Consider the following 12,038-nt stretch of genomic DNA (forward strand, 5'->3'; position numbering starts at 1 on the left):
TTATTGCAGATTTGTAAGGTTTTTTTTTTAGATCATATTGATTGCTATAGTATCAACATGTGGAAAATTGGCTCCATACTGTAGTGGGTTTAGTTTGGCATGGGGCTGGACCTGTGTGCAATTTGAATGCATGCTGTAGTTTTGGTAAGAAGATAAAGAAGTTGAATATTAAGAGATTTCCAGTAGGAGAGCTGGCCAGCTCCTAATAAAACCTGCTGGATTGCTTTACGGCACAAAAATTGAACCATTTTTATACACAGCTTTATTCCAGTGCCACTATTCTAACTGCATAGTTTCAACATCAGGCTAGCTAATCTTGTTGGAAAGCATATTCACTGTTATCAAGGGCTGTTATCTGCTTTTATCCTTCTTCATGCTCCTCTAAACACATACACACAGAGCAACACTAGGCTCAAGTAGCAACATCCTCTGTGCAACAGGTAGCAAGGAAATGTGGAATTAATTTTGAGAAACACAAAATGCTACACATAGCACTTTTAACAGCTGTATATATTTTAGCCATCCTGTCATTTGAATAATGTACACAATGAAATACTTTGAACTGAATTAATAATCCATGTCATACACAGAAAGAAGTACAGTATGAATGCATGAAATACTGGAGTCCCATAGTTCCTTCAAGGTTTCTACTCATTGATGGCTGACTTCATGTTGGGCCATGTTTGGTCAGTGTTTTAAATTGTGTCATATATTATTGAAATTAGGCCTTTATTGTGAAGATTAAATTGAGAGTAATGTATGCTGTGTCTTTGTGTCAGGGTTAGGAGATGATGGGAATTTCTAGAGGCAAAACTGCAAGCCTGAAGGTAGCTGGAAAAGGCAGACCGGTTCAAACAACATGAATGTTTCATCATTCAACAGATCACTGCAAAAGACCAGCCCACTTCTATGCCAGTATACAAATATAGTATCCTTCGGGCAAGGTAAAAAGAGATGGTTAGAAATTAGAGGGTAAAAAACTGCTCATGTGCTTAAAATTGAATGCTTTCTGAACTGGGACGATATACAAATTCTGCACCACTGGGTTTGCAATCTGAACATTGGTGCTCAGAGGAACAGCAGCAGTGAACAGTGAGAACAGGTATATGGGAAAGCTGCAGTGAAGTTCCAGTGTGAACCAAGGTGTGCCTTCCCTTTCAGAAAATGTGGTAATTCAATACGCAAGCTTTGATACTTTAGCTGACGCTTTTAGTGAAATTTAATTTGTAGCCCGATAGCTTACCAAAATCTTCACCAAGGAGTTGAGGTATAAAGTGAGATGGGTCTGCTATGTATAAAAGCAAGTCGTCTGCATCTAATGAAACTTTGTGTGTTGTCTGTCCTCTTCTTACTAAACTTGCAGGCAATGGCCAGGGGTTCGATTGCAATGTCAAATGAGAACAACAACCCTACCTGACCCCTCTATGGAGAGTAAAATAACAGGAGATAATTCCATTGGTTCGCATTGAAGCTATACAATATTCTAATCCGGTGGTGGAAAGTCAAAATCGCAAACATGTAAACCTAGTCCCACTCAACCCTACCAAAATCCTTTTCAGTATCTGAGGAGGCAATCACTTCAGGGTCGAGGGTTAAGTGGGGAGAAAATAAAATATTGAAGAGTTTGCGGATATTACAAAATAACTCACTCTGGTATAACTCCAGTTTGATCTGGATTAATAATTGATGGTATAATAGTTTCTAGGCTGCACAAAAGGGCATTTGTCAGTATCTTACACTGACAGGTGAGGAGAATTATAGGTCAATAGGAGTCACCATTATCTTTCTTCAGCAGCACCAAAATTGTGACTTGGAAAAGAGTCTTCCCACTGCAGAGGATTTCACCATACACTGATTCATTATTTTTGGCTCATTCATGGGGTTCTTCTCCCCATAATCAGCTTCAAAAAGAGTCTGCGCCAGTTTTGATCAATATTTTGATTCAGTACCGCTTTTCAAATTCGTAAGCTTAGTCTCTCCTGATTGAAAAAGCATTTTCTCTGATTCAGCATTGGAGAGGTTTTGTTGTGTCTGAATGAAGAGTCTTTCTTTGTAGACGTCTGGGCTTGGAGAGAGGACATATCTGTTTTCAGTATCAGAAATAACCTCCAATAGTTTAGAAGGTCTTTTGGTGCAGTGTTTATTTTCAAAGGCAAGGTGCAAGAAATGATTTGGGCCCTGAGGCATGCTTTTAGACAATCCCAAAGAGTACACTGAGAAATATCTAGGGTGTTGTTAACCTCTAAGAAGTCGACTCGATCCTTGAGGAGTCTTTTAAATTTGCTGAATTAAAGTAGCAGGGGGGTCTAGGTGCCAAGTATGTTGGGGAGCTTCAAAGTCTTGAACGCTAACGTCCATCTGGAGTGGGTTGTGATCTGAAATGACAATACTGTGATATTGAGAATAATTAGTGTGCCTGCTTTGCAATGCAAAGGAGCACACTCATATTATTGCTCATACTTATTATTATTCTTCCTTGCAAAACTTCGGCGCGTAACTAGTCTCGCGGCGTAGCCGCAAGACCCCTCAAAATACATCAAAACGTGCGCCTTGAACGGGAATCAAGTGCTATGACTTTTCTTAGAGATTGCACGTAAAGTTTTCGCACAAAGTGGCGTGGCTCTTTGGCGTGGCTCTTTGGTCATACTTTGTCGCAGAAACATGATTAAAAGTTTACACGGGTCACAAGACTTTGAACTCTGTTGGTCTAAAGAAACTTTTCAATAGCTACTACGGTTTTTACGCAATCGCAGTTTACATTTTATAAGATTTTTGGACAGTTTCAGATTTTATAATGGGTGTGTATTGCGCGGAATGTTCAGACCTAGAGCACGTGATGTCATCACACACTCTAGCTCCATGCCTTCAAGTTTTATCAGAAATCTTCCAAACATTATCATCTTAGTCCCACAGCTTCCACTCTACAAGCAAGATTTATACACCAAATTGTAGGCATTTTTGTCCTCTCTCACCCAATGTTACTTCCATTGAAATAGGACCAACGGTTTTTGAATAAATCGCCCAAAAGGGCAGGGAGGGCTGTCCAACACTCCCATCCGCTTCAATGTAATTTGACCGCTCAAACCCAGAGTGAGAAAGAAGAAAGAAGAAAAGAAGGTGATTTATATTTTATCACAGCTCCTTTTTTAAAAATCATACAGACACATGTCATACATCAGTGTCGCCAGTGAAGTTTTGGGACACTCAAAGTGAAAAAACATTTTTGATGAGAGCTTTACTTTTCGAGATACAGGGATTTGTTCGGGGACAGTCTTGGCTTATTGTGAGAGCTAATGAAACATTAGTTCAAAGTTTCTCGCCTCAGTGTGCCTGCTTTGCAATGCAAAAGACACACTCATATTCTTTGTCATACTGTTTGTGTTTGTGTGTGTGCGAGGGATGGAGATGCGCACCAAGCAGCAGGCACACTCAAAATTTCCTGAAATTTTCTAGTTATAAATGTAATTGTAACTGTAAATTACAACTGTAACTGTAACAGCTAATTGTAGTTTTATGTCTCGTCCGGGGGTCTGATAGGTTACATTAGGGGATAGCATGTGGCTAACAACATCAGATACCCTGGTAGCATTTCCCTATTTTTCCCTTATTAGTGGGCTTGCTGCAAGCAATTTCGAGTGGTCTGACATGATGTGTTTTACTTGTCGGATATCTATTCACTAGTTCACCCTAGATATCTAGTTCACCCTAGCAACCACCTAGAAACACCCTAGCAACCACCTAGAAACACCGTAGCAACCACCTAGAACCACCGTAGCAACCACCTAGAACACCCTAACAACCACCTACAAAAGGCCCTAGCAACCACCTATTACACCCTAGCAACCACCTAGAAACACCCTAGCAACCACATAGAAACACTGTAGGAACCACCTACAAAAGGCCCTAGCAACCACCTAGTTCACCCTAGCAACCACCTACTACTCCCTAGCAAGCACCTATTACACCCTAACAGCCACCTAGAAACACCCTAGCAACCACTTAGAAACACCGTAGCAACCACCTAGAAACACCCTAGCAACCACCTAATACACCCTAGCAACACCTAGAAAACCTGTAGCAACCACCTAGAAGCGCCCTAGCAACCACCTAGTACACCCTAGCAGCCACCTGGAAAAGGCCCTAGCAATCACGTAGTTCACCCTAGCAACCACCTAGAGACACCCTAGCAACCACCTAGAAACACCGTAGCAACCACCTAGAACACCCTAGCAACAACCTACAAAAGGCCCTAGCAACCACCTATTACACCCTAGCAACCACCTAGAAACACCCTAGCAACCACCTAGCAACCACCTACAAAAAGCCCTAGCAACCACCTACAAAGAGCCCTAGCAACCACCTAGTACACCCTAGCAACACCTAGAAAACATGTAGCAATCACCTAGAAGCACCCTAGCAACCACCTAGTACACCCTAGCAACCACCTACAAAAGGCCCTAGCAACCACCTAGTACACCCTAGCAACCACTTACAAAAGGCCCTAGCAACCATCTAGTACACCCTAGTGACCACCTACAAAAGGCTCTAGCAACCACATAATACACCCTAGCAACCACCTAGTTCACCCTAGCAACCACCTATTACACCCTAGCAACCATCTAAAAACACCCTGGCAACCACCTAGAACACCCTAGCAACCACCTACAACCCCTTAGCAACCACCTAGAAACACCCTAGCAACCATCTAAAAACACCCTGGCAACCACCTAGAACACCATAGCAACCACCTAGAACTCCCTAGCAACCACTTAGTTCACCCTAGCAACTACCTATTACACCCTAGCAACAACCTAAAGCGCCCCAGCAACCACCCAGTACACCCTAGCAACCACCTACAAAAGGCCCTAGCAACCACCTAGTTCACCCTAGCAACCACCTAGAACACCCTAGCAACCATCTAGAACTCCCTAGCAACCACCTAGAATACCCTAGCAACCACCTAGCACACCCTAGCAACCACCTCGAAACACTGTAGCAACCACCTAGAACACCCTAGCAACCACCTTTTACACCCTAGCAACCACCCAGAAACACCCTAGAAACACCCTAGCAAGCAACTGCCTTAGAAACCACCTAGAAGCGCCCTAGCAACCACCCAGTACACCCTAGCAACACCTACAAAAGGCCCTAGCAACCACCTAGTGCACCCTAGCAACCACCTAGAACCACCTTAGAACAACCTAGAAACACAATAGCAACCACCTAGAATCGCCTTAGCAACCACCTAGTACATACAAAAGGCCCTAGCAACCACCTAGTTCACCCTAGCAACCACCTACTACACCCAAGCAACCACCTAGAACACCATAGCAACCACCTAGAACTTCTTAGCAACCACCTAGAACACCCTAGCAACCACCTACAACCCCTTAGCAACCACCTAGAAACACCCTAGCAACCACCTCAAAACACCCTAGCAACCACCTATTACACCCTCGCAACCACCTCAAAACACCCTAGCAACCACCTACAAAAAGCCCTAGCAACCACCTATTACACCCTAGCAACCACCTAGAAACACCTTAGCAACCACCGAGTTCACTCTAGCAACCACCTACAACACCCTAGCAACCACCCGGATTTCCCTAGCAACCAGCTAGTTCACCCTAGCAACCACCTATTACACCCTAGCAAACACCTACAACACCCTAGCAACCACCTAGAATACCCTAAAAAACCACCTGGAAACACCTTTAGCATCCACCTAGAAACACCCTAGCAACCACCTAGAACACTCTAGCAACCACCTACAAAAGGCCCTAGCAAACACCTAGTTCACCCTAACAACCACCTATTACACCCTAGCAAACACCTACAACACTCTATCAACCACCTAGAATACCCTAGCAACCACCTTGAACACCCTAGCAACCACCTAGAACTCCCTAGCAACCACCTAGAAACACCCTTGCAACCACCTAGAAACACCCTAACAACCCCCTAGAACACCCTAGCAACCACCTAGAAGACCCTAGAAACCACCTCGAAACACTGTAGCAACTACCTAGAAGTGCCTTAGCAAGCACCCAATACACCCTAGCAACCACCTAGATCACCCTAGAAACCACCTACAACACCCTAGCAACCACCTAGAACTCCTTAGAAACCACCTAGAAACACCCTAGCAACCACCTAGTTCACCTTATCAACCACCTACAAAAGGCCCTAGCAACCACCTAATACACCCTAGTAACAACCTAATACACCCTAGCAAGCATCTAGAAACACTGTAGCAACCACCTAGAAGCACACTAGAAACCACCTCGAAACACTGTAGCAACTACCTAGAAGTGCCTTAGCAAGCACCCAATACACCCTAGCAACCACCTAGATCACCCTAGCAACCACCTAGAACTCCTTATAAACCACCTAGAAACACCCTAGTAACCACCTAGTACACCCTAGCAACCACTTACAAAAGGCCCTAGCAACCACCTAGTTCACCCTAGCAACCACCTATTACACCCTAGCGACTACCTAGAAATACCCTAGCAACCACATATTACACCCTAGCGACCACCTAGAATACCCTAACAACCACCTAGAACACCCTAGCAACCACCTAGAAACACCGTAGTAAACACCTGCGGTCTGCTGAGGAAGGTAGAGTTGTTTTCAGGGTTTAGACTTTTGTTTGCACCCCAAATCTTCTCCCTAAAACATGGCCTTGAGTGTTCAGAGGCAAAAGTGGACAGGTGCTGCTCTTGTGGTGACTGTGGGGAACGTAATCTCTTTATCTTGCAGAGCGCTAAAACCCCATGCTTTCATATGTCGCTGCTCACTAGTGCCCCCTGAACATTGTGATTTCTTTATTCTTATTAGTTCCTGGGCTGAGCACTCAATAAGAGCTGTGTGTTTGTTTGTTCATTTGTTTGTTCGGTCTTGTCATACTTTTTTAGGAAGTAGCCCCAAAGGGACGCTACATTGCGTAATATGCATACTGCCTGAACACAAAGAGCTAGCGCACTTGTTTTAGATTGTAGCTACTCAATGTATTGTAAACCATTGTGTCAATCTAATTGTTTTCACATGTGAATGATTTCTGTGAACCAACTTGAATGTATGGTTTTAAGATACCATTGCATTTGATATTTCATAATATTGTTTGAGTCACTGTCACACTGACAACATTGCTGAAGCTGTGCAATCTAGTTTTTATATTGACTGTGTGCAGATAATTAAAATTAATGCATTGATTGCTTATAGGCTACTTTTTCCAGACCATCATTTTGTTCCTTGCACAGTAGCTACTGTACTTTCCCATACTTTCTGTTTCTCTATCAAAACAAAGTACTTCATGTTTCTTCAGCTGTCAAAACAAAATACTTACTGTAAACAGGCCACAGTTTGATGAAATGTGACAGAACTTGAGTGGTGACTTTCAAGAAGGAACATGGAAAGCTGCCAATTGAAGAACAGTGATATATGCGTTTGCCCGATCCAAGCATCACTCTTCATAAGCGGTCTGCTGAGGAAGGTAGAGTTGTTTTCAGGGTTTAGCCTTTTGTGTGAACCCCAAATCTGCTCCCTAAAAACATGGCCTTCAGTAGTGTTCGGAGGCAAAGGTCGACGGGCGCTGCTTCTGCGGTGACTGCGTGGCACACAGGTAATCTGTCCTGTCTTGTCTCTTTTTGTTATGTGACATGTTCATTCTGTGTCTTGTTTTTAAGACAGAATTTTATGTTTGCGTGTACCATTTAATTGCGTCGTTTAAATTGCCCCATGTGAGATAAATAATGCAGTATTGAACTGAACTGAAAAAAGTAGGTAACCAAGACTTCTAATTGAAAATCTAAAAACAAAATACTGAATTTAATGAAAGTTCTCTATGGTCTCTTACTGGAGATCATGTGATGAGTTGTTAACACAGAAATGCAACTTAAAATTATATTTTCTTTGTGTGGGATGCATTAATTGTCCTGAAACGCATTCATACATTTTAAATAATTTACAGCATAGCATGATCACTCCCAATCTTTCAGTCTTATGCCAAATGTGATCAGCATGCATCAGAATATGGTACGGTGGACTGATTAGAGGATTTTTAATGCCATTTGTCAATATTTAATTTGTTCTCTCATAATAAGAAAAAGATTTAGATGTATACACGGGTGTCATGCATCTTATACAGAGCAATTACATTACTGATAGAGATAAATTGTGAAATTCCTAAGTAAAAATGCTACAGTGCATATAGGCATACTCAATAACTCACTGCGACCAGCAAAATACTAAAGATATTTTCCACATTCTTTCAGAACTTCGAATAGTACTCATAGGAAAGACTGGATCTGGGAAGAGTGCTTCAGGAAACACCATCCTCAGTAAACCAGCATTTGAATCAGACTTTTCTCCGCAGTCTGTGACATCTGAATGTAAAAAGGTCCGAGGATTCCTGGCTGGACGCTGGGTTTCTGTTATAGACACACCTGGGATATATGATACCAAGTACACTGAAGATGAAGTGCTCAGAAAGCTCAAAATATGCATCTCCCTCTCTGCTCCTGGTCCTCATGTGTTCCTGATTGTGATCAAGTTGGACAGATTCACCAAAGAGGAACTGAGAACAGTGGAACTCCTTCAGCAGGTGTTTGGGGACAAAGCTGCAAATTACACTTTGGTTCTCTTCACTCGTGGTGACCAGCTGGGACAAATGAAAGTTGAAGACTTTCTTAGCAAAAGTCAAGAACTTTGTCAATTGATCACCAGTTGTAATGGGTGGTATCATGTCTTCAACAACATAGTTCCCAATAGCCTTCAGGTACCTGGGCTGCTTGAGAAGATAGATAGGATGGTTAGTAACAATGGAGGAACATTCTACACAAATGAAATGTTCCAGGAGGCTGAGAGAGCGATCCAAGAGCAAATCAGGAAGCTTAAGATGGCAAACGCAGAGCAAAAACGCAAAAGAGAGGAACAACTGAAAGCCAAATTTCAAGGCGAACTGCTGCAGGCGAAACAAAAGGAGCTTGACCAAGAGTATGAAAGAAAAATAAGAGAAGGAGCTGAGAAGAAAAACAGATTCCTCAAAACTGGTTTAGTCCTAACAGGAGCTGAAGTAGGTATTGCAATTGGGGCAGGCGTAGCAGCTGTGGGTGGTCCACTTTGCATGGCAGGTGCAGCAGTGTTGGGCGGAGCCATCGGGGCGGTAGTGGGAGCCATTTCACCTGCAGCAATAAAAGCTCTGAGAAAGAAATGCTCTATCCAATGAAACATAGAACTATCCCAGTTCCACTGGATCATCAGCGTCATGGAGAGACCTGATATCTCAGATCTGCTTACTAGATTTTGCTGCGTGTAGCTTTTTAACATCAATAAGCCATTACTACTTTAATTTTGAGAGATTTCAGTGAAATTAACATAAACAAACAGTTTATGGCTATAACTTGATTTGCATAGATAAATTTCAACCTTATTCCACAACTCAAAAAAAAAAAAGAAAAGAAAAAAAAAATTCTCAGTACCATAGCTACCGGACTTTCTCATACTTTATGTTTCTCTAACCATAAAAATGCTTACAGTAAATAGGCCATGTGATTAATCACACAATCATGTACATGTATATATGTTGTCCTTGTTTTTAGCTATATATTTATTCTGTGTAAGTACATTGAGAGCAACGAAAAACCGGAGTCAAATTACTTGTATGTGTACATACTTGGCCAATAAAGCTGATTCTGATTCTGATTGAGTTGTTGACAAGCCTTTCAAACCTCTGCAGATATATTATGGTTATTTTGTGCTGTGGGACAGTACAATCTTAAAGCATTATTATTTTGAGCAATATGCTACGGTCACTTAACAGTTTTCTTGGGATTTTGCAGTTTTATTAAGAATACTGTGACCAAAGTTGTGGAGGCAATATGCATTTTTCTGTTTATTTGTTGTAAAAGTGTGGGCTACAGTGTTTCTTGCAGTAAAATTATGCTTAATTTGAAAAGTTGTATTGAATTTTCAGATGACGTTGGGACTTTTATCCAATAAAAATGCTTTGGACTCAATTCAGATTTGTTGTTGTTGCTGTGTATGCGTGTGTGTGTGTGTGTGTGTGTGTGTGTGTGTGTGTGTGTGTGTGTGTGTGTGTGTACGCCCTCAGCAGCATACCACAGCTGTGTTGTCATGTCACACTGAGGTGATAAGAGAAATTGGTGAGACATAGGGAGGGAAATGTGAAGACAGAGTGGCACCAAAGGATGGTGACATAAGGAGGGAAGTGTCTGTGTGAGTGTGTGTGTGTGTGTGTTTCATTTTACATATTGAAATATAATCTCTTTCCCTCCCTCCTCTCACTCTCTTGCTCTCAGTCCCAAGGGATTTTCTAGAGGAGAGAGAAGTTCTGAGTGTGTCTGCTCCAGCTGAGCCTGTTGTTCCCTATGAGCTTACACACATGGATGCGCACACACTCACATACACACGCGTGCGCACCAGAGGTGTACAGAGACGTCCTCATTAGGGTCCCCCACCAAAGCGGGAACTATGGATCGGTCTCCATCCGTTAGTTAGTTCGTTCGTTAGTTCATTCGTTAGTTAGTCACACTGTAACGGTGACTTTGTGCCGCTAGGGGGCGGCATTAACAATGAATGGGGACTCAGTGGTAAAGCAGGTCATACAGTTAAAGTTATCATAGAATGTGGGGGACAATAAATGGGGACTCAGTTGTAAAGCAATACAGTTAAAGTTATCATAGGTAACATAGTAGTCTACACACGCTACACACTTGGAGACATCAGACTGGTTGATGTGTTGAAGTGAGAGTCAATGGAGAATTTTTGGGCAAACCTCTAACCACAAGACACTGTAGTTATTGTACAGTTGTTGGACTGTTGTACTGTTATTGCACTCATCACTGCACTACCACTGTGCTGTCAGTGTTGACTACTTATATCATATTACCACTTACCTACTGTACAATACCATATATCACTTATCATTTAGCATGTATATTATTCATAATACTCACGCTCCTGCTGTTGTATGTTATATTGTATTATAAATTGTATTGTAGTGTACATTGTGTAATGTACGGATTGTATTTATTGCGTATTGTAGTTCTTATATTTTGTACTGTATTGAGTAAAAACAGGACAATTACCATTTCAAGATATAACTTGTAAGCCTAATTCTGAGGAGAGTAGGCAACAGAAATATATGGTCAATCTGTCCTTTCATTGTCCCATATGAAAATGCTTCTACAATTTCACTCATATTTCAAGTACACTCAGCAATCACTGACTGACCCAAGCGTGGAACTACATCACTGGTGGGGGACAACATGTTTACCCACTGAGCAATTTTATGTTGATTAGACGTTTAAAACACGTCTAAATGGCCCATAGCCGTCTAGGCTAAATTAAGTTTAAATGGGGTTGAAAAGTGAAAGTTTATTAGATGTCTATACATAGACAAAATTATCCTAGGCTATATGAGAGCTACGCATAGACGCAATGTTGAAATTACTTCTTGTGCTCAGATAATTATCTTGTAGGCTAGTCTACAGGACTTCTCTGGTGCATATTTTTGGTATTTACAGATGTTTATTCATTGTAATAATGTATTTACTGCTTGGTCTAAAATAGGTCTATACATAGCCGCAATGATCCTGGGCTATATGAGAGCTAAAGCATAGACGCGACGTTGAAATCACGTCTTTTGCTCAGTGGGTACTATTTGCTTGTCTGTATCTGTATCTGTATCTGTATCTGTTCAACCAACAAAATGATTTCTGTCTCTGTCTCTGTATCTGTATTCAGATAGAAGACCCGAAGTGGGCATGGTTTATACCGGAAGTCACATTAAATCGGGCAAATGTTGTATTTTCTAACCTAATATTCATTGGCAATGCAATTTTTGTGCCTTCAAAGCATCAAATTGATTTAATATTGGCATTATGAAATATATTTCCACATCCTCATACCATAATTTTCATCTCTCACTCTCTTTTTTTTTTTTTTTTTTAACTAAGTTTTATGAACTATCTGAACCCCACCACCACCCCCCCCCTTTAACTGGGGGACAT

General features: G+C 41.7%; 1 protein-coding gene across 1 annotated transcript; it reads left to right on the forward strand.

Moving 5' to 3' along the window:
- The first annotated feature begins 7,488 nt into the window (after nucleotides 1–7,488).
- Nucleotides 7,489–10,012, forward strand: LOC139649028 (GTPase IMAP family member 9-like). Its single transcript, XM_071525318.1, has 2 exons — nucleotides 7,489–7,627; nucleotides 8,280–10,012. Exons 1-2 carry the CDS (start codon nucleotides 7,558–7,560, stop codon nucleotides 9,230–9,232), a joined length of 1,023 nt encoding a protein of 340 aa, XP_071381419.1. The 5' UTR covers nucleotides 7,489–7,557; the 3' UTR covers nucleotides 9,233–10,012.
- The last annotated feature ends 2,026 nt before the right edge of the window (nucleotides 10,013–12,038 follow it).

This window comes from Centroberyx affinis, unplaced genomic scaffold, assembly GCF_046629955.1.
Source record: "Centroberyx affinis isolate AG114_WGS23_722 - 3 ecotype Tasmania unplaced genomic scaffold, CSIRO-AGI_Caff_v1 ptg001288l_1, whole genome shotgun sequence".
Classification (NCBI taxonomy): domain Eukaryota; kingdom Metazoa; phylum Chordata; class Actinopteri; order Beryciformes; family Berycidae; genus Centroberyx; species Centroberyx affinis.